The sequence below is a fragment of the Pseudopipra pipra genome, chromosome 4 (assembly GCF_036250125.1).
Source record: "Pseudopipra pipra isolate bDixPip1 chromosome 4, bDixPip1.hap1, whole genome shotgun sequence".
NCBI classification, from domain to species: Eukaryota; Metazoa; Chordata; class Aves; order Passeriformes; family Pipridae; genus Pseudopipra; species Pseudopipra pipra.
In genome coordinates this window covers 20,534,299-20,556,968 of record NC_087552.1, presented here as the reverse complement: position 1 = coordinate 20,556,968, position 22,670 = coordinate 20,534,299, and the positions used below count along the sequence as shown (strand labels likewise).

The 22,670-nt window shown below is 49.4% G+C and overlaps 2 protein-coding genes across 3 annotated transcripts in view; one reads left to right on the top strand and one right to left on the bottom strand.

Moving 5' to 3' along the window:
* Nucleotides 1-1,704: 1,704 nt before the first annotated feature.
* IGFBP7 (insulin like growth factor binding protein 7) lies at nt 1,705-19,503 on the top strand. Of its 2 annotated transcripts, none has more exons than XM_064651890.1 (5): nt 1,705-2,521; nt 15,326-15,435; nt 16,913-17,029; nt 17,686-17,812; nt 19,266-19,503. In XM_064651890.1, the coding sequence occupies exons 1-5, from the start codon at nt 1,720-1,722 to the stop codon at nt 19,283-19,285; spliced, it is 1,176 nt and encodes a 391-aa protein (XP_064507960.1). In that variant the 5' UTR covers nt 1,705-1,719; the 3' UTR covers nt 19,286-19,503. The 2 variants fall into 2 exon arrangements, with proteins under 2 accessions (XP_064507960.1, XP_064507961.1); XM_064651891.1 differs by having other exon boundaries at nt 17,686-17,816.
* POLR2B (RNA polymerase II subunit B) overlaps nt 19,449-22,670 on the bottom strand; it is a 16,974-nt gene continuing 13,752 nt past the window's right edge. The window contains exons 22-25 of the mRNA XM_064651885.1: nt 22,270-22,383; nt 22,016-22,176; nt 20,592-20,787; nt 19,449-19,701 (exon numbers count right to left, since the gene is read on the bottom strand). Coding sequence (XP_064507955.1) covers nt 19,612-19,701; nt 20,592-20,787; nt 22,016-22,176; nt 22,270-22,383 — 561 coding nt within the window. The 3' untranslated portion in view covers nt 19,449-19,611. The remainder of the gene's footprint in view (nt 19,702-20,591; nt 20,788-22,015; nt 22,177-22,269; nt 22,384-22,670) is intronic.

The following is a 22,670-nucleotide window of genomic DNA, read 5'->3' as shown; positions in this document are numbered from 1 at the left end:
CAAGTGGCAGGAGATAGAGGAAAGAGGTGAACTGTGCAAAATGTTTTTTGTAACTAGAACTGGATTGGGCGGATGTGTCCCTCTGTACATTTCACCCCCTTTTCATCACTTCTCTAGTGAATTGCCCATAAAAACCAAACTGAAGCAAAACGCAACACAGCACAACAACAACAAAATGTGTCAAACTCCTCGAGTTTGGTGAACTGCTTGCTTATGAGGGCAGCCCTTCTCCCAGGAGAACAGCATGGAGCACTTTCAGAGAGGAATGGAGAAATCCAAGAACATGTATGCAGATACCATGATCCCTGGAGAAACAGAGGAATGTCTTATGCTGGGCCCCCAGGGAGCCAAGGAAGCACGCAGTGGGAGCCTGTTCCCACAGTGTCAGCAGCTGAACAGGCATGAGTGGGTCAATCCCTCCAGAGCAAATTTGGGAACACAGGGAACTTGCAGCCCCTCTCAGCCGGCTAGAGTCACAGCTCCAGCTGCTGTCTGCATGGGAAGGGACACGTTGACCTGGGGGCCACCCAGCAGGGCTCAGCCGCTGGCAACCCATACAGGGCAGTGCTGCTCAGTTTCACAGCGAGGGACACCAACTACCTCTGTCCTTCTCCACCCTGGAGTGCCAAAGCAGCACCTGTCACACAGGCCCTGGCAGAACCAAGGCTGAGCATTGTCTCGTCCTGGACTGTCCTGCAGGAGATGGAGCTCCTACAGTCACAGGCAGGCCCGAGGGCGGGGAATGAGTGCAAGGGCAGAGAGAGCACCCTGTGCTGCCTTGCTGCTCCCGCATGAGGGGTTTATCAGCAGGTGGCACTTTTGGTTTGGCACTTTGAGGGCACTGTTTTGACAGAGCATTGCCCAGCCCTGTTTGAGGAATATTCCCAGTGGCAACTGCGCCCTGCCCTCAGGGACCCTTCAGCAGCCATCCTGGGGCAGGAGCCACAAGCTAAGGTAAGCTTAAGGCAAGCAGCAGCAGGCAACAATGTTGTCCCCAGTATGTACAAGAAAAACCAGACAACTCTCTTTTTCTTCATCTCCTGCAGGAACCCAATGGGTTCACCAGGGCCTCTCCACCCCCTGGCAGCTGATGGCTGTGAGCCAAGCATGGGTGGGTGGCAAGAATCATAGAATCATCAAGGTTGAAAGAGACCTTTAAGATCATCATGTCCAACCATCCACCCAGCACTACCACTGGTAACCCCCAAACCACTAAACCATTTCAACCAGCGAGATCCAGACACCTCTTAAACACCCCCAGGGATGGTGACTCCACCACCTCCCTGGGCAACTTATTCCAATGCCTGACCACTCTAACAGTGAAAAATTTTTTCCTACTATCCCATCGGAATCTCCCCTGTCTCAGCTTAAGGGTATTTCCTCTGGTCCTATCACTGCAGCTATGGTAAAAGAGACCGGCCCCCACCTCACTACAACCTCTTTTCAGGTTGTTGTAGAGAGCAACGAGGTCTCCCCTGTGTCTCCTCAAGAGTAAGCAAACCCAGCTCCCTCAGCTGTTCTTCATAAGACACATTTTCTAGACCTTTCACGAGCCTTGTTGCCCTTTGCTGGACGTGTTCCAGCACCTCAATGTCCTTTTTGAAATCAGGGGCCCAGAACTGAATGCAATACTTTAGGTGCGGTCTCACCAATGCCGAGTACAGGAAGATGATCATTTCCATGGTCCTGCTGGCCACACCATTGCTGATATAGGCCAGGATGCCATCGGCCTTCTTGGCCACCTGGGCACACCGGTGGCTCACATTGGGCCGGCTGTCAGCCATCACTCCCGAGTCCCCTTCTTCGGAAAGAAGAAGCGAGGGGACAGACGCGACGCCAGAGCCGAGTGCGGGGCAGCCGGGAGGGGCAGCGCAGGGGGGGCCGGGCCGGCAGTGCGGAGGGTCCTGCGGCCGCGGGAGGGCGGCGGCGCCCCGCTGCCGGGGCCGTGGCCGTGGCCGTGGCCGGGGCGGCGCCGCCGGGGAGGGGTTTTCCCCTTCGGCGCCGGCTAAAGCGGGTGCCGGGGGCGGGCGGCGCCGTGCCGCCATGCCGCCCTCCGCGATGCTGCTGCTGCTGCTGCCGCTGCCGCTGCTGGCGGCGCTGGCGGTGCCCGCCCCGGCGGGGGTGGCGGCGGGGGGCTGCGGGCCCTGCGATCCGGCGCGATGCCCGGCGCTGCCGGCGCGGGGGTGCCCGCTGGGCCGGGTGCGGGACGCCTGCGGCTGCTGCTGGCAGTGCGGGCGCGGCGAGGGCGAGGCGTGCGGGGCCGGCGGCGGCGCCGCGGGAGGACGCTGCGCTCCGGGACTCGAGTGCGTGAAGAGCCGGCAGCGCCGCAAGGCGAAGAGCGGCCCGGGGCTCCCCGCCTCCGGCCCGCCCGGCGTGTGCCTCTGCAAGAGCCGCTACCCGGTGTGCGGCAGCGACGGGCTCACCTACGGCAGCGGCTGCCAGCTCCGCGCCGCCAGCCTGCGCGCACAGAGCCGCGGGGAGCCCGCCATCAGCCAGCGCAGCAAGGGAGCCTGCGAGCAAGGTGCGGGGAAGGGAGAGGGGTGCGGGAGGGGGGGATGTCCGCTCCGCCGCCCGGCTGCACGGGGAAAAAGCTGCGCCTCCCGAGTGCTCCTCCTTGCTGTTTGGTCCCATCGGGGTGCTCTTTTGTAGAGTGAAGTTGAGTTCAGACCCACCTTAAATGGACCGGAGAGTCCCAGTCGGGTGGCGCTGCCTAAACTTGGAGTGACACTTCAGACCAGCCACAGAAGTGCAAAGGAACTTGGGCACTCGCTGTTGGCTTCCAGCGGCGCTGGAACTACGCGGCCCCGCTTTTCGTACTTTGCCTTGCAGGTTGCAATTTGCGCTCCTGTGAGATGGGACAAAAGGGTTGAGCTTATCCAGGGGAGAGTTCTGACCAGGAAGGTTGCAACCTGCGAGGAAAGGAAATGATAAAATGGATGTGAAAGCAACAGAAATTCACTGGCTTGTGTTGGTTCAATATGAAAACAAGCAGTGACTTTCCTGTGAGCTGCATGCAGTGGTTTGCACTTGAAACATTTCCAGTCAGGAGCTTGATTCATCCTAAGCTTTTTCTTAGGGATGGTGCTCAAGGAAGAAATTGTTCTGCTGCAAAGCCTCTACTAGAAATTCTGGCTTCTGAGAGTGCATTTGGCTGGGAGGGAGGGAGGGAGTGAGGGAGGGAAGGAAGGATGGGACATATCAGGCAAACCATATACTGAACGTCTCAAGGACAGTATTGCAGCGCCAGTGCTGTTTTGGTGGAGGAGTGTTTTCATAAACACAGTATGTGCAGGTCACAACCTCCACCTCCTCCTTTGCTTTCTTCCCATAACTGAGGCCAAGTATGTTTGCAAAAAAATGTTTCCGAAACTCCTAAGGAAGGCATGAAAGGCTGGGTAAGGATTAGGTTATGTGCTTTGATGTTGCCCATTAAATGGCCTGTGTGGCTTTTCACAAACCTTGTGCAAAACATCAGGCTTACATATTAGCCAGAAACACTGTGGTATAGTGTTAACTCCTGAAGGGAAGGAGTTTCAGCCCTCAGGGTAATGTGGGGTGAGATGAGAAAGGTCTCAGTCCATGCCGCTGTCTGCTATTTGGAAGGAGCCTTTCCTGCCCAGCAGACTCAGGAGATGGTCACAGCAGTCCTAAAAAGCAGTCCTAAAGATCTTTGCTACTTGGTCCTGCCGGCCCAGACAAGTGAGCAGATGGGTTTGAAAGATTCTGAGGTCATGCTTCAGGTGTATACTTGAGAAGAAGGCTGTGTTCTCACTTGTCTTGCCCAAAGTCACCTGGGAGTTTGTTGTAGAACAGGTATGGATATTTTTAAGATACTGTCCCAACCCTTGGCTTCACTTCCCTGTGTTCATCCCATACTGCATCTGCATTAACTTGGTGGGGCTTGGAGACAGAGTTTGATGAGGTCAGTGCAAACATGAGCCACTGGGCAGAGGATGGTGGGAGGCCACTGACATGCCAGCCTCAAACAGGCTGTTGTTTAAGAACGTCACTGGAGTATGTGGTGCTGAGCCACTGGCAAAATGTGCCCTCCTCCATCACTCTGGGGAGCTGCTCTTCTTTTGGCTCCTGCTGCTGGGAGAGCTCTGACCCAGCATTTTGGGGAAGGGAGCAGGATGGATGTGGGCTGCTCAGCACTGGTGATGCAACCAATTCTTCTGAGATTTCCCTTGGCTGCATGAACCTTTCTTGTGCCATGGACCACCTTCTGGTGATATGTCTTGCTCTGTGACTTGCAACAGAAGCAAGAACTCATCCCACACACGTGGTAGACATCTGGAAGTATTTCTGTAGCCCTAAGGGCCTCCTGGCAGTTAGGACTGTTGGGTGGGAAGGGGTGGGAAGTTGTAATCTCTATACAGATTTTGAAACAATGACAGGAGAGAACATCCATCCAATCATCCCCACAGGGTGTAGAGCCTTTTCCAGTATCTTTCCAGATAGGAGAGAGCAGTTTTCTGGGTTTCTAGAAGAACCTGGCTGCTGTCAAAGAGTGGAAGTCAAAGAGTGGAGTCAAAGAGTGGAAGTTCTAGCTTTTGCCATTTCCCACCACAAATGGATATGATCTCCTTAAGGCACTATCTAAGCTGGAATCCTGCACAGGGAGACCACAAACAGGCAGGATCCTGCTTGCATCAGTCATTTGTGTGAAATCTTTTGCACAGAAAGAAGTTCTTGGGTGACAGGGCACTTGGGCTTCCTGCTTAGGGCAGATTGGCTCCGAAATGTCTGCTTTCCCTCATTGGACTATAAGGACCACATCCTTTGGGTCCAAGAGTGAGCAGCCTTTCAAGAGAATCTCTGAGAAGAGATCCAGAAAAATATGTTTCCAGCAGTGGATCATAACTGTGTTTGATTGCCCTTTTTGGCGGGGGGGAGTGGTTTTGGGGTTTTTTTTGTTGTTCCTGGAGAGGGAGGACTTGTTTTGCACGTCCGATTGGATGTTTCTTTTGTTTTTAAATAGCAAAAGGAATGAGCCCATTCTTGGCCCTGCATAATTCGCCTTGACCTTGTCCTTGGTTGTTTCCCAGACTTCTCAGATGTGATGTCTGTGTTCTTTGTACAAAAATCATGAAGCCATGCAGAAAAAGGTATTTCCGCTGCAGCCAAAACTTCCTGCTGGAGGGCAAAGGAAGACACAGTTGAGAAGAATTTGAAAGGATGGAAATAACCCTTGATATATGTGCACTTGGCAGGTGCAGGGATCCAGTCAGTCCTTTATGGAGTGGGTTGCATGTGGGCAGGACTGTTGGGGATGTCTGGAAAAAGGCATCCTACTTAATTGCCAACTCCTTGAAGCTGCCTGGCTGCCATAGTGCTGTGCCAGCAGGGTACAGCAAAGCTGCCTGCTTTTTTGCTCTGGGGGAGCAAGCAGTGATGCCAGGGTGCTCTCTCCTGGCTGAGCTCCTACTTTGCTCTCACACTTGCACTCACAGCTGGCTCTGGGTTTGCCCTGCTCCCTGTTAGGGAGCCACTACCTGCATCCTGTCTCTACCCGTGTGCCCCAGCAGCCTCTTCGTAGCTAATCCCAGGGCTGAGGATGCAGGAGATGGATGCTGTGAAGTTTTCCATCTGTTTTCCAACATTGCCTTTAAATGGATTGTCCCTTTGCTCTCTGCCTGTGAAAATGCAGCCACGCTTAAGTCTGCTGCCAGGTCCTGCAGGTAGGGCAGGTCCAGATGCAGAGCCTGGTACAGGGATGCCTCCTCTGGTGGACCCTTGGCAGGATGGGAGGCTGCTCTGACAGCTGGGGAGCTGCCCTCTGTCGCTGCTGTCACACAGCTGTGCACAGATGTTCAGAAGAGCCTCTTTATGGAGTTGGTGGCTTCAGGAATGCAGGCTGAAATTCATTTTGCACACAGTACACACACTGAGGCTGTTTACTGCCAGCTAGGACCTGGGGCAGGAGGACTGTGGTACCCACTGCCCTCCAAAGCCAGCTGGCAAAAAGAATTAGGGTTGCATGGCTCAGCTCAAGCCAGGCAGAAAAACAACCTCAAAGCATCAACCCCCATCAAAAAAGCTATCCGGATTTCTGGCACGACGATCTCTCTGAGCTGAAAAATACCAGGCACGAACTTGTTGCCTAACCAGTGCAAGAAGGGACAAATACCCCTGAGTCTCTGTTATCATTAGCTACCAGCAAATACCTGCTTTGAGAGACATGTTGTAACTGCTGGAAATACTGCTGAAGTTGCCTCATTACAGGCAAAGGCCTAATGATTTGAAGTCCCCGATACTGGTTCCAGCAGGGTCGGGGTCTTCTGGTGCTTTTGCTGTTGTCGCTCAAGGATTTGTCTGTGTGTTGTGCTCACTTCTCTCCTGGTGGAAGCCAAGTGCCCGTCCTTGCCCAGTCAGCGTACCACAAAGCGGCTCTCAGCAGACATCAGAGACAGTGTTTCACTCTCCAGGGAACTGGTGCTGCTTTGTACCTACCTACAAAGACCTCCTGGAGGTGGAAACTGAGGGCCTCTCTCTGTGAAGGGTAAATTTGCTGGCTTGCCAAGCAGTCTGCTTTATTTCTGTTGATCTGAATGTGGTTTAAAGCTCCACGGCTCCATGAAAGTCTTTTCCCAGCACTGGGAATGTGCAGTGGTTTTTCTTATGGAGATGAGGGCTCATCACCTTGCAGCATCCATCCCACAGGCTGCAGAGCTTATGAACAGCAGAACCAGGAGAGATTCTTTTAAAGCTGACTGTAACCAGGACTAAACTTGCCTAAATCTCACCAGCAAGGAGATAGATCCCAGTCACTGGAGCTGTGCGCTCCCTACAGAGAGGTATCATTTTGGCTTCTCAGAAGCCCAGACAGCATCTCTCCTGGAAGGTTGTTTTTTTTTTGCTAAGGTGCCACCCACCAGCTCTGGGGCTCAGGAAAATCTGGGTGTGAGGTTCTTGGCTGTCCACAAGGCTTAAAAAACAGATTGATGGATGTAGGATTGTGACTGCCAGGCTCTCATGGAGACTGACTGCCCCAGGGACAAGTAACACCAACACCCTGCCCCCAAATTCCTGTCACTTTACCCCATCAGTGGTTTTACTTTGCTGATGCTCCAGTGTATTATAAAGCTACATCTGCACTGCAAGCAAAGAGGTGCCAAGTTCCCACAGGTCAACTTCAAAACAAGAAACATAGATTGCATCTGTTGGGTCATTCCATCCAAATTCAGCTGATGAGGTTTTGCCAGAAATATCTTAGTTTTGAGGGTGGTTTGTTTTATTTTTTTAATCCACTAACAGGGTAGAGCAAAAACAGGGGTTTGGGAAAAAACCTTGTGGGAGATGGCAGACTGCTGTTATCACTGACATTGGCTCATCTTCTCCTGATACACCTGCCTTAAAATCAAAGGCTCTTAACTCTTTTAGACACCACAAAGCATAGTTCATACCTAATCACATTTTGCAAGAAACTCTTCCAGATTTGTTAACAAATGGCTTAGATTGCCCTAGTTCTTTCCTCCTGTTCATCCTTTCCTGGATTTTAAGGGACTTAAAAGAATCTCCACATTTTATAAATGGTTTTGTCTTTGCTGGTGAAAGACAAGTTTTTTCTAAGTCATCTGTAATTGGAAATGAATCAAATTCTCTAACTTTCCTGAGAAGCTGGTTTGGGTTTCTGCATCAGATGGGAGTAGGCAGTGCAGCAGTGGCCTTCTACCTGCTGTCTTCTACCACAAAGGACAGCGTTGTGCTTGCAGGTGGATCTTGCCAGCATTTTTGTGCTGCATGCAGAGAGTCCATGGCAGAGCAGAGCTGTTCAGGTGCGTGGTGGGGTTACACCTTTTGTTTGGTACCACGGGGTCCTTTCACATGGAGGGTGATGTGGGGATGTGATATTTTTCAGTGTGGTGCTTGATTTCCCAGCACACAGCGCTTTGGGATTTTGTGAGAGAGTTTATAGGGCTCAGGTTTAATCATAGAATCATCAAGGTTGGAGGAGACCTTTAAGATCATGAAGTCCAACCATCCACCCAGGACTACCACTGGTAACCCCTAAACCACTAAACCATTTCACCCAGCACCAGATCCAGACACTCCTTAAACACCTCCAGGGATGGTGACTCCACCACCTCCCTGGGCAACCTATTGCAATGCCTGACCACCCTAATAGTGAAATTTTTTTTTCTAATATCTAATCTGGATCTCCCCTGTCTAAGTTTAAGGCCATTTCCTCTGGTCCTCTCACTGAAGGTACGGTAGAAGAGACCAGCCCCTCCTCACTAAAACCTCCTTTCAGGTTGTTATACAGAAGGATGAGGTTCCCCCGAGCCTCCTCTTCTCAAGACTAAACAAATCCAGCTCCCTCAGCCATTTCTCACAGGGTTTGTTTTCTAGACGTTTTTAGAGCCTTGTTGCCCTTCACTGGACACGCTACACCACCTCAATGTCCTTTTAAAAGTCAGGGGCCCAGAACTGAATGCAGTACTTGAGGTGTGGCCTCACCAATGCCAAGTACAGAGGATGATCACTTCCTTGCTCCTGCTGGCTACACTGTGGCCTTCTTGGTCACCTGGGCACACTGCTGGCTCATATTGGGCCATCTGTAAACCATCAACCCTGAGTCCCTTTCTGCTGAACAGCTGTCAAGCCGCTCCTCTCCCAGCCTGTAGCACTGCATGGGGTTGCTGCGACCCAAGTGCAGGACTGGCACTTCACCTTATTGGACCTCATGTCCAATGAATTTGTCCGAGTTTGTCCTCGACCCATTGACCGAGTCTGTGCCTCTCTGATATTGCTGGAGCTGGTGGCTAAGTTCCCACAGGATGTGCCTGGGAGTGTGTGTGGAGGAGAGGCAGGATGTGCCTGCTCCAGTAATGCCTTCCAGTGTGGTCATGTGGACTCAGGGAAGATCCTAGCAATAGTCCACACCTGTAGGCAGCCTCTGCTGTCAGTAGGTTAAAAGCCTTTGAAAAAAGTCAACTTCTAAATTGAACTGTTCACTACCTGGGTGCTGGTGTATAAAAACTATTAGAATAAATGCATCAGGGAGTTAACTTCTATCAGTGTGGGAAAGGGGAAAAAGTAATCTTTAAGACTTTTAAGACTATAAAACCCTACTTGTAAAGATTTCAGGTTGAGGGGATCTGTCATCAAATGGCATGTACATGTTGTCTCTCTGAAGAGCCTTCCCATCCCTGAGCAGATCAAAACTCCCACTCAGCTTAGTGTCATCCAAATTTACTGAGGGTGCACTCAATACAGATCATCAATAAAGAGGTTAAACAGTTCTAGTTGGGCATTCGCCCTTCTAATCTTCTCCCTACATGACCTCAAAACATCCTTATAGTTCTCCCAAGTTGCCTGACCCTCCTTCCAGAGATGGTAGATTCACTTTTTTTCCTAAGTTCTCTGTTTGACCACACCGGTCTTTTCCCCCAGTGACCTGTCTTTCTACACACTGGGACAGCCTGCTCCTGAATATTTAAAAATTCCTTTTTAAAGCACATCCAGCCTTCCTGGACTCCATTGCCCTTCAGGACTGACTCCTGAGCACTGCTGTTCACTGCTGTTCAGTGTTTAAAAACACTGCTAGTGTTTTTAAAATTCATGTGTAACTGGGGTTTTCCACAGTTGTAGCATAGGCCATAAATTCCTCCTTAAAAGGCATTTAGTTAGATGAAAAAGTTTTGGTTCACTGGAGCTTGAGTTTTAATGGTTACTATGCTAAAATCTACTATGGAAGTTGTTTAATATATTACTTGGCAGAGTCCTGGAGAGCAGCAGTATTCTGGGGACTATGCAAAACCTTCACTGCCCAGGAGGATCCCATATTTCACCTGTGTCTTCATTCTCAGTCATCATAGCATGTCCAAATTCACTAGGATTTGCTGATTACTGATCAGCAAATTCCACACCATGTTTGTTTTTTCTAATGCTGGAAAGGCATGCTGTGTTTAAAAAAATGTGTTTAATCCTTTGTTGGGCTGAGGTTGATCGAGGTTACAACTAAATAGGAGATTACTACGTAACAAGTCTAATCAGGTTGGATTTTTGCAAGCCCTGCTCGCTTTTCCATGCATAAATGCTGCCATGCCTTGTTTCTGTGTCTCCCACTGCAAGCTTTTCACATTCTTTCCAGGCTTTAGCTCATGGAACTGGATGATCAACCCAAACCATTCTATGATTCTGTGATATAAAGGTCATGCACAAGGTCTCTGAAGGCAGCGTTCCCAAACCATGGTAAATCAGCAGGGGTGGGATTTCTAGTGGTACTGGTCTGCTCCCTGCTGAGCCTAGTGGTGTGGAAAGCAGGAGTTGCTCCATGGCAGATGGATGGTGGCCCAGGGCCCTTCCTCACGCTGACTCAGTCTCAAGCCTCCAGGACGTGGGGCAAAGCTGCATTCGCGTTTTCAGCCTTTCCAGGGTCACTGGGCTGCTGAAGTCTGAGGTGGAGCATCCAAACAGACATAGCATCCGACATCTACTTTGGTGCGGATGTCTTGGAGCTTCCTTCTGTAACTCCTTAGTCTCTTCAAAGCCAGGTTAAAGGAAGATGAAAAATGCCTTCAGAAAGGGGTAAAGAACAAGGCCTGTAAGTCTGCCAGAAAGCAGCAGGCAGCTTTGGGAGTGGGGAAGGCCAAAAGCACTTCCTATATGTTGCTTCCTCTCACAGAGCACTGACCTGGGAGGGAGCAGCTGAGGCCATGCCAGCTAAAATGAGTAGATGCTGCTTATGGAAGGTTTCCCCTTTTCCATATAAAGTAATTTTGAAGGGAAAATACTTTGCCAGCAACTTAGGAGACTGGAGTCTATTTTCAGACTTGCAATAGCTTGTTAGAGTGAACAATGTTTAGTTTTTGCTTTGGTTAGCCGTCTCACAGGGAGTGTTCCCAGCCTGTGTTTGACCTGGGGCTGTGGCACAGCAGTGCTCGTGAGGGCTGGCTGGGAATCAAGCTGACACCCATGTGAGCTTCAGCGTGTGGTGCATGGCTTCGTGTGAGCTTCAGCGTGTGGTGCGTGGCTTCGCGTGTTCGTGTTCTGGACTTCCCGCACACACCCAAGCACCAGGGCATACCCACAGTGCTTAGTGTCCAGCTTATTTTTCCCTTTAGTGACATACCTGTAGGCCCCTTGATTTTAGCAGAAAAGTTACTGCTCTACTTGCTGTGCAGTTTTTATTTGTGTGTGTGGACACCAAAGGAAGATCAGTGAGGACGAGGTAACCCTGAGCTGTGACAGACCGTCCAGGTACCAGTGAGAGGCAGATGGGTGGGCTGGGAGATGCCAGGTCTCTGCCTGCTGTGGCTGAGCAGAGAAGAGGTGCCTGGCGTGGGGAGGGCTCTCAGGAACAGATGCCAAATGACATCCTCATCGAGGAAGTCAGGCTCTGCCACATGCTGCTGCAGCAGAAAAGCAACTACATAACAGCAATGGGAACTCCTCTCCAGCTGCTGCTTTTGACATAATGCAGGCTGTCAGCTCCCTGCAATCTGGAGAAAAAAATAGTCCCTGCACAAATGGTCAGGCTCTCTCCCGGGGTGAATGAGATCTGGGGCTCTGTAAAAAGCCCCATACTGAGCTGGGGAGAGCTATTTGTTTAACAAACAATGGGCAGAGCACTGAGGAAATGCCTGAAGTGCCTGTGGAGAGCAGCTGATTTCCATCAAGAGCCGGGGCTGTCCTCCTGGCCAAGGAGCTTCTGCTCAGTCAGGGCAAGTCCTGCAGGGAGCATCTGCACATCAGCAGTGCCCGTGGTGCAGGCCTTGGGGGGGAGTGGAGACCACTTGGCCACCTTGATCGTGATGACCATGACCTGCTCATTTCCATCAGCAGGTGCAGCCCTCAGGTCCTCAGCCCGAAGGAGGCAGATGGAGAAACATCCCCCCTTGGGGGCAGTGCTGCAAGTAGAGCAACAAGGCCTCTCAGGTGCAGGCTGTAGGATGATGGCTGAGGGTCTCCTTGCTGGCAGGAATCAAGACATCTGCTCTGTACAGGGTGGGCTTGTTTCCAGCCCTGCTGAACACATGGTGGCCTTGCTTCCTTCACAAGAATTCCCAAAGCAAGAGGGTGACTTGGAGGGGGGGATGTCTTCATATCTTCGGAAGTGCTTGCAAAGCTCTGCCATCCTCTGCATCTCTTGTTGCTGTGTCATCTGTCCAGCTCTGTCTGCTCTGGGGGATTGTGGGAGAGAGCGAGTGGGACCAGCACAGGCAATAAGCAGGGTGAGGGCCATGCACAAGAGTGTCAGCTCACTGTAGTAGGAGTCTAGCTACTGCTGTGGCCTGTTGTGATTTGACTTTAAATCTACTGACTTCTTGGCCTTTCTCATTTATTTTTAGTGGCGGAAGAAACACAACTCTAGAATTTTGGCTGTATGGATTAAAGTCAAACGTCCGGAGAGTCCACAGTGACTCTTCCCATGACACTTGTTGCATCTCTCAGGATGTGTATTCCCTCCTGGCCTCAGAGCTGTGCTGGATAGAGGTGGAGGCCTGTGGATGCTTCCAATTCATTTTGCAGCCAAATGCAGAACGTCATGTTCTGCCTGGTTAGATCAGGATGTACATCCCGAGCTCGAGCTCAGGACTGCCTTTTAAAAGTCAGGCTCTTGCTGTGCTGTGGCTGCTGTGCCAAGCCAGCCAGAGCTTTGCTGTGAAGCTGTGCAGGCACTTCTCCTTTCCAAGAAGATAAACAATTTCTCCTTGCCTGGGAGATGGGTAGACATTCTTTCTCTCTTTACCCCTGCCAGCAGTTGCTGCTGAAAAATCCTTGTGTGATATGCTCCTGGCAGGGTAAGCAAACACCTGTGGGCAAGAGGGAAACTCAGCAGCAGCCAAGACTGAGAGACCTCAGGCAGTGAGTTTAGTGGTGGACTGAATGCTGCCAGTTCCCAGCCAGGGAAGACTTGAGCCAGATCCTGGAAGAGCATAACAGTGCCTTAAAATCCACCTGGCTTTTAACATAAGTCAAGATCTCTCCTTTTCTGTGGTGGGAGATGGTGGTCATTTGGGGGCAGCTGTGTTTCCTGCCTCATGGAGAACCCCAGTAACCAGTGATAAAGAGGATGGTGTCGTGCAGGGGCAGACATAGCCCTGCCTGTTGGGGAACAGGCCCCGAGCTCTGCCCTAGGAAGGGCACTTGGCACGTGGAGGGTTGTACATGTTTGGAGCAGAAGGCAGCAGCCATAGCAGGCTCTGCTGGGTGCACATCAGCTGGAGGCCCTCAGAGAGCTAAGTGCAAGCTAAGCCGCCTGGGAACATAGGGTCCCATCAGAGCTTCCAAGTGCACTATTGTCCTTATTGTTTAAGGGACACCGGAAAAAGAACAGCTGGGCTGTGCAGGAAACCGCCTCGTGCTGGGTAAGGGGAGCAGAGTGTGTGACCTGAGGTGGCCCTGTCATGGGGATTCAATGCCCTGGGCTTGGCCACAGCCTCGCTGCTGCGCAGGGGCCAGGCTGTGGCTGGGGGTGCAGGTCACCCCCCCTTTATTGTGGTGTATTCGAGGGGAACACCTTCAGCGGGGTGTTGCTGAGAGTGCAAAGCTGGGCATGGGCTGCTGTGGCACAGATCTGCTCTGGGCCACCTGGGGCAAGGATAACTCCAGCACTTTTCCATAAGGGAAAGGGTGCTGTGACACTTGACACACCCCTCTTTTGACGGGTGCACAGGAATCAATTCACGAAGCAGCACAAGCAACAAATGGATAAGCATGTAATGAAATGCTGCTTAAATTTTTGACTCAGCCCTGTGCAGATGAGGAGCACCTGAGTTGTGGTGTCTGCCAGGAAACCACCCGTGCTGACCATTAGGAGTGGTTTCAACCATCGCCCAGGGCTACACATAAAACTTCTCTGCTTCTCTGCAGCTGCCTCCTGTCAAAACCAGAACTGGAAAACTTCTGTAACAGAGAATATTGAAGGCAGCCACCCCTGGTCTCTTAGCAGCTTCCCACCAGCAGGCCATGTACAGTCATTCCTGAACAGGGAAGTCTCAAAAGAGAAGAGCACACACTTCTCTGGGATCACACCAGCTGCTCATGAATGGGGAGCCACCTCAGCATCTCTTGGGTTAGAATAGAAGTATGGCTGATACCCTTTGGCTGGTGATACCAGTGTGGATCTGACCCCAGATCCTGAGGAGGAAAAAGACACCAGCTTTCTGCTGGAAGATGTTAGTGTGGTGGGATGCACCTGGAAACCTGCTCCCCACTGCCTGTGATGGCTGTAGGGGGGAGTGCACATGCAGGGCTGAAATCAATGCACGTTCAGGACCCCCATAAGGAGCATCAGGACCCAAATCTGCCCCTTTTTTATGGGGCTGAGAATAAGCCATGGTCTGTGAGCCAGCATACCCAAGGGCTTCAGTTAGGCATATAGGAAATGCCTTCTCCTGATGCAGTGTAATGGGAGCTTTAGTTTCCTGTTACTGTCTGCATCTTCAGAGCAGAAGCGGGAAAGCTGTTTGTTGTGTTCTTAAAGCTCTCAATAACTGGAAATAAACACTGTGTGCTCCTTTGGTCTGCACTTCCTATTATGGGGAATTAATAGCTGCATTTTGTAAAACAGCCTCACTAAAGAGGGATTGAATAAAAAAGGCCATTCTTCCCTTTCTGGGATATGGGTTACATCTCCAACATTTCTCAGCCTGAGGGGTAAACATCTCGAGCCAGATCTGCAAAACAACTCTGTTCTCATCTTGCTTTGGAAGGAATTCTCTGTTTAACCAGGAATTGGAGCTCTCAGGGGAAAAGAATCTCTGCATTTACCTAGTCCTTTCCCAGATCCCTGCCAGGGAGAGCTCTGCCACCCTCCAGCCAGCCTCCTGTGGCTGAGTATTGCATACAGGTAAAATAGGAGCAGCGTAACATTGAATTGTGCTAGCCAGCTGCCATGGGATTGAAATCATACTAGGGAGAAAGATGCTGCCAAGTTGGCCAAGCTCTCCATGGCATGAGAAAGTGATGGGATGCACCCTGTCTCCTGGGGGTCCTTTCCTCCCTGCCAGCTGGCTTGGTGACTGCATGGTAAGCACATCCAGGCCAGTTTGTACAGGCCTGTTCAGTCCCTGAGATAACAGAATACAAACACTATCTTACCTCTAACCTCAGTCTTGCAAGTAGATGGACTGATCTGAACTGCTCAACACTTGAGTTTCTGTCTGGTTTCAGTCTGAACAGCTTAAGGCTGGATGCATGTGTTGCTTCAGAGAGGGAAGTGCTTTGATGTGGGATCAATCCTGCAAGCTTTGCTCCAAGCAGGGATCTCCTTCACCCCATCCTCAAAACCCATCAGATTGGCCCACTTAAAAGGTTCAGCAAGGAGACAGCTTGTAATCACCCCAAGCTTAAAAGCATTTCTCCCTTTTTGCAGGACCCTCCATTGTGACTCCTCCTAAGGATATCTGGAACGTGACAGGAGCACAGATCTACCTGAGCTGTGAAGTCATTGGCATCCCAACTCCTGTCCTCATCTGGAACAAGGTAAGGGTCCTGCTAGGAGCTCAGAGAGCACAGCAAACCTGAGGCAGCTGAAACTTCATGGTGAGCATAAGGACCGTAGCAGATCCCTTTGTAGAAACACACCTCTTTGATGAGTTCTCTCATCTGTGCAGTCCTGTACACCCCCAAACATTTGGTTTTGCTTAGTCTTTAGTCATTGCTTTTTCTAAACTCTTGTTGATCCCGAGGCAGAATATGTTTCTCTTGGTAGTGCCTGATATTTGGAGCATGCGGGGAATGTCCCCTGACCTGCTGTCACCCTGCTGGCAGCAGTGACTGAGGTGGCTAGACATCGCCCACATCGTCGGGAACAGGAACCACATGGGGCAGTTGTCTCCAGTAGCCAGCAGCATGTTGTTGATCTTGGCAGCACTGGTAACATCTGGCTTTGGACAGGGGCCAGTGTTGAGCAGCGAAAATCGTAGCCGTAGGGCTGAGAGCCACAGCACAGCCCCTGTAGCCTCCTCAAGTGCCACAGGTTTGTGGACGCTTGTGAAGGGCCTTAAAATTAAGCTGAAACAATACTAGCTTAAGGCTAGTATGGACTAAAAAAGCTAGATTGGCCCAAAATTTGCTCTAAGACAGTAAGCTTTATTCATAGGGGTGTCAGAGCAGACTCTTGGGTGAGCAGTGTGGGCATGCTGACTCAGGCAGTGTTTACTGCTTGTTTATGAGTAGATGCTGAGTTTACACTGTCAATGCTACTCTGCTTTTTGTGCCTCTACCTCATGGCCAAGAGACTGCTTGACATGGTGATAACAAGGGCTGAGTACCACTTCCCCTGTGCTTGGCTCGGGGCTCAGATACACAGCACTGGGGAGAGACTGCACTGCTGTTTTCTCCTCGATGCTGTGGCCACCAGGAGGGACAGCCTGTTTTGCTGCAGCAGAAACATGCAGGGCTGTTGCTGGTCTGTTGAGAAGAGGATAGGTCATGCAGGTGGACAACTCAGTTCTCTACTGCTGCCAAATTAAAAAGCCTGATCAGCAGGAAGTTATGGGGGAGTCTCTCCAAACAAGGCCGACAGTCAGATCCTGGTGGTCTCCCAGTCCCAAGCCAGAAGGCAGCTGCTCCAGCCTGCTGAACTGGATTGATGTACAGCTGCCAGCAGCTGCAGGCTGCTGCACTGATGGGCTAAACACACCCTTGGGAACACGCACATGAGTTCTGTGAGGCCAAGTCAGTGCAGGGTGTGTTTGCACACCCCACTGCCCAGCACCATCCGTATCAGAAAACCATGCCACTCTATCTGTTCCTGCTGAGGCCAGGGGAACACAGCCTCAATGCAGATGCTGAGGCACTGGGGCAGTACCATGGGGACAGTAAGGTGAAATGCTGACACTAGGAAAAACACATTCATGTAAAACTAGCGTTGATCTTGTCTGTGTGCGGGTGTGGTTCTAGCAGTTCCAGCATAAATAAGCCCGCAATTCTTACCTGTTTCTGCCCTTCTGTTTAGATAATTCGAGGACAGTATGGTGTCCAGAGGATGGAGCTCCTGCCTGGGGACCGGGAGAACTTGGCTATCCAGACCCGAGGGGGCCCTGAGAAACACGAAGTGACTGGCTGGGTGCTCGTAAGTATTTTGTGTACGCAAAGAGCTGCACAAACAGTACAGGGCAGTTTGTGAATATGAACAAACAACAGTACAGAAGACAAATGGCAACTCATAGGGCCTTTGGAGGAAAACAACCTGTGTGAATTAGGGGTGAAGGGTAAGGGTGGCTGCTTGCTCCAGTCTTACCTGTTGCATGCATCCTACCTCTGTCCAGCATGCAGCAGAGGGGTGCATTCTGTGATCAGAAAAGGATAGACTGAAAAAAACATCTCATTACTTTCCTGCTGCTGTTAGTGGGAAGGAGACCCTCCCCATGACTAGGAAGGAACTAGTACAGAGGTAAGGCATCCCTAAAACCCACCCACAGCTGGGGAGCCCTTACAAGTCTGCACTTTCCTCTATGAAGCAGAGAAGAAAGCTAGGCTCACCCACAGGAGTGGGTGCTTGTCCCAAACCCCACTGAGGAGACCCACCACAATCTGAACCAGACTGTTTAGAGCTGACAGAATGCAAGCAGTCAGCATGGTTGCTAAGGGTGAACCCCTTCATGCACTCTGTTCATCTCATCATGTCTCAAGCAATTAGCAAGTTACATAAGATACCTTAAAACAAAATCACCTCTACCCATGCATGGGATGCTCATTGGAGGGCCGGGGGTGTGTTTCTTCCCCTAGATATCCCCTCTGAGCAAAGAGGATGCTGGGGAATATGAGTGCCATGCGTCAAATGCCAAAGGAGAGGCAACAGCTTCTGCAAAAATCCACGTTGTGGAAACTCTGCATGAAATAGCTCTGACCAAAGGTTGGTAAGTGTGGCTGAATACTCAGCAGCTCTCTCCCCAAACAGTTTACCGTTACTTGATACAAAAGGACCACCTCTGTTTAATGCTTTCTAAAGAAACCCAAACAAACAAACCCAACCCCCCCCCTAAGAATAGCAGTTTTAACACACAGTTTTTTGTGTTTGGCCAAACATTCCCAGCAAATCTTAGCTCCTAGAGTTCTCAAGGGAGAGAACACTGCCAAGTGCAGTAAAGTACTGGAGATTAAACATACCAAATTAAAATTAAAAAATACCTTCTGGGTTTCTTGCAGAGCCACTTTCAGTGGTTTTCCAGCCCTATTTGTATTGTCTGTGTTCTCTGGACACTTCCACACCTGCCCATTTCTCCTGGAAGCAGTATTGGCACAAGCAGCCCTAAAGCAGAGGGAGAACTTCAAGCACTTAAATTCCTGCCAAGTCCCTGCACCTCCACCATCCTGGAAACACCCCAACACTTGCCATATTCTCTGCATTCTGGGGTGTCAAACCTTGGACGGTACAGATATGCCACAGCAGGTCCTCTTTGCCAGGCTGTGTGCAAAGCTGATGGCAAAACAACCACCCTCATTCCAGCTGCAGAGAGGATGGATCACTATCACATCCACATACGCTTAGGAATAAATCTGGATAGCTGGGACAGTAACTGCAACCATGCTAGAAGCAGAGGCACTGGGAACCAAGCATCCATGTAGAGAATACTGTGCTGCCCAAATCCAGTTTTGGACATAATCCTTAGTTTTAATCCCAGCAGCTTTATCCAAACTATACAGTCGTGACTTTCTGTATCCTTGTGTCTGTGAACAGCTGAAATACTGCCCTTAGGAGAATATTAACAGCACTTGCCATTGAATTAAGAGCTTAAAATGAATCCAAATATCATGTATAAGAACTCTGCTAATGGTTTTTAGCTAGTCTCTAATCCCTTTTCAAGCACTTTAGTTATGGATGTGAATGAAACTGAGCCACAAACAGCATGCTTATACCCCAGAACAGAAAATGTTCACTCCCCCTCTCACAGTAACCACTGTGAGGCTGCAGTACTATGCATATTGCCTCATAGTTTATTTCTTGCACACAACACCCATGTGTTACAGCTGTTTCTTTTCAGCTGTAGGAAAGCTCTCTAGTCAGCACGCTGGAGCCAGGCGATAAGTAAGTGCAGGCTGCCAGCTTGAAGGAAATTGATAAGGTTAATGGAACAGACTGTCAGACGTCATAGCTACACACTGAGAGTCTGTGTCCCATGTCCAGGTGATCTCAGCACAGAAAAATGCATTTATTATCATCCTCCTGCAGCAGGGAGGGAAGGAAAGAAGGAAGGAAGAAGGGATCAGGTCTCACCCTCAGCTAAAAGATCACAAAGCTACTGCCAAAGTTGCAATATTCCCTCTTGGAACAGTACAGACTGTAACATGTTTCTGTTTTTCCACAGATGATGGTGCAGAGCTGTGATGTGAGGACTTTCACTTACGCAGTTTTAAATTAGTATTTTGGAAAGCTGCAAGCTCTGGCTTTTTCTAGCTGACTAATCGTTCCCTCTTAACTCCCTTGTTCTTTGACTCCCAATTTGCTTGCACACTTTTTTCACAGATGCACAAATAAAGAGATTCACAAATTTGATTACAAATTTTAATTCTATTTACAGGAAATAAACATACTTTTGAACAGCACACAGCAGATGAGTAAAACTGTATTTTGAATGCAACGTACATAAAATGAAACTAAACCCAAGAACTTCAGTCTCATAATTAAAAAAAAAAAGAAAGCCCTTTGAAAGGCTAAACACTCATCATACGAGGTGCAATACTCATAGACATCAGTTCTTGGAAGAGGAGTTTGCAGGCATAGGGCATTCGAACCAAAGATATCTGGAAAGAGATTTCAAAAGTCTTGTGATAAGCACTCCTAAAGCATCAACTTCCACCATCCTCTAAACAAATAACTCATCAAGTTTTTGGCTCAAAAGCAAGTCTGAAGTTGTGCATGAGAGCATTTAACAAGAATTGCTCACAGACAGTACCAAAGCAAGAAGGAAGCCTGAGACTGTCTGTAGAGGCTACAACAGCAGCTATCCAGAACACATTTTTAACATAAGACCTGCAACCAAGGGATCTGATCCTAAACAAGAGCCATTTAACACAGGAACGTGTGCACAGCCAAGTGTGCCTGATGTGCAGTAAGTGCAGTTAAGATTTCCAGCACACATCCATTTCTAACTCTGGTGCCACTGCTGGAGGGGCAGCAGTCAGTCCCTGGCACAACAACAAGCCTGTTCAAGGCAACTCTTTTTATCTCTGCCACCACCCTTCCTTGACATGGTGCTGTAACCAAGCACACACTGCAGGGCTTTTATTAATTAAAGAAAAAAACACCAAAGTGCAACACAAAAGGCCTCCCATGGGGACCCAGCTCTGCAAGCATAAATATCTTCATGGGACAGTCACAAGGGCGATGGCTCTTAAATTCCTGTGATTCTGAGTTTTACTTCTAAAAATAAGCTCTCAAGCGTTTAAAGTTTCTGAAAACTCTGCACTGTACAATACTTGAGCAGCATTTCCTGCCAAGCCAACACTCTGAAGTTAATAAGGAAGCATCCAAATTAACTAGGTCACTATAAACACTTAAAACAGTTATGAAACTAAAATAGCAATTGTTCTGGTGCTTCTTTAAATATTTACTTCCCTATCCTCCTGTTCACTGGAGTGGCATTTCCTCTTGCCCACAAAGAAAAACACTGGCTGATGAAAACTGCACGTACCTGAGTTTTATTGCGGCATCCCCGGCACTCATAGGTGTGAGTCCTGGTGTTTGCAATCGCCATGATTCCACAGAGGTTACACACATGGACTTGGTATGGGTCTGAAGCTTCAAACAGTCTTTCTCTCAAGAACTGGGCCGCTCCATGAGCAATCTGGCAATCCCGTTCCATTTCTCCAAAGCGAAGGCCACCATCACTGAAAAGAATAAAAAAAAACCCCACTTAACTTTTCTGCTCATTGGCAAAATAATCATTTTTTGTTGGCAGAACAAGTATCTTACCAGAAACACAACAGCAGTATTGCAAGGCAGGAGGAAAGCTGTGCATTAATTTTCCTCTAACACCTCAGAATAAACTGTTAGGGAGAATGTGAACACAATAATTTTTAACTGCTGCTGAGCATTTCTACAGCAGGTATCTGACAGCCACAGCACAACCACACAGCAAAATGAAGTATACAATTAAGTCATCCTCTACTTATCTGTGGTGAGTTTAACTTTGGCTGTCTGCTAGATGCCCGCCAAGCATCTCTCTGACTCCCCCCCAGGTCGAGAGGACATGGGGAGAAAATAAGATGGAAAAGCTCATGAGTGGAGATAAACCCAGGGATACAGCTGATCAATTACTGTCATAGGCAAAACAGACTCAGCATGGGGAAAATTAATTTATCGCCCATTAAGAATGGAGTAGCATGATGAGAAATGAAGACAAAACTAAAAAATTCATCTCCCCAGCCTTCTTCCCAGGCTCAACTTCATTTCTTCATTCCAAACTCCTTCCTCCCCTCCCCATGGCTGCAGGGAGAATGGAGGCTGCAGTCAGTGCATAACAGTTCCTCTCAGCTGCTCCTTCCTCCTCACGCTTTTTCCCTGCCACAGCATGTGGTCCCTCCCGTGGGATAGTCCTTCACACATTGTTCCAGCATGGGCCTATCCCACAGGGTACAATCTTTCAGGAACAGATTGCTGCAGTATGGATCCCCCATGGATCATATACCTCCTGCCAGGAGCCTGCTCCAGCGTGGGCTTTCCATGGGGTGCAGGGCAGTTCCTTTTGCATTTTTTCCCTTCTCTCTCTCACAGCTGCTGCACAGCATTTTTTACCCTTTCTTAAATACACTCCCACAGAGGTGCCACCAGCACCGCTGACAGGCTTTGGCTGGTCAGAGCCAGCTGGAAGTGGCTGTGGCCAGCACAGGGCAACCCCTGGTCCTTTCTCAGAGAGGCCAGCCCAGCAGCACCTCCTGTTACCAAAGCCTTGATGCTGCACCCAACACTTGATCTTAAGCCAAACACATGAAAAATGGGTGGCTAATTGGGGTGAGCTAATGAAGTTCTAGCTGCAAAGCTGAAGCAACTTTAGTTCAGGGCTAAAAACTCGACAGAAAAAGAAAACCCCATATAGAAACTAACACACATCCTTACCGAGATCTACCTTCCATGGGCTGTCTGTTCAGTATCTGGATGGGCCCTCTTGCACGAGAATGGATTTTGTCATCTACCATGTGCTTCAGTCGCTGGTAATAAGTAGGACCAATAAAGATCTGTGATGTGATTTTTCGACCAGTGAAGCCATTGTAGAGGACCTGAAGAAGTCAATGCAGTCACTGAATCATAAGCCTTACTATCCATCAAATGTGTATTAAAAAGATTACAATGAACTGATATTTTGGTTATACCTCGTTTCCTCTTAGATGATAGCCATAATCTGATAAAAGATTGGAAATCTTCTGCACATTGACAGCATCATTAAAAGGTGTAGCATCACCAATTTCTCCCTTGTTTGCAGACACCTACAGAGATTTGCAAAAGTTTGTCACGTTTCTGAAGGACTGGTTATACCATATTAAGCTGTTTCAAACAGTTCAACACTTAATGCTTGAATTTGAGGCTCCATGCCCAACATAGTAACCTATCTTGCTTTGTTTATCAGCTACACAACTTAATACACAGTATCTACAAATTTGCTACTCCTTTTTCTAGGTCAGGGAAATGTCTGAACAAAAGTAACAGATGACAGAGCACACTGTGGTGTCTGACTTGATGGACAAAATTTACAGGACTGTAGGTCTTCCTCAAG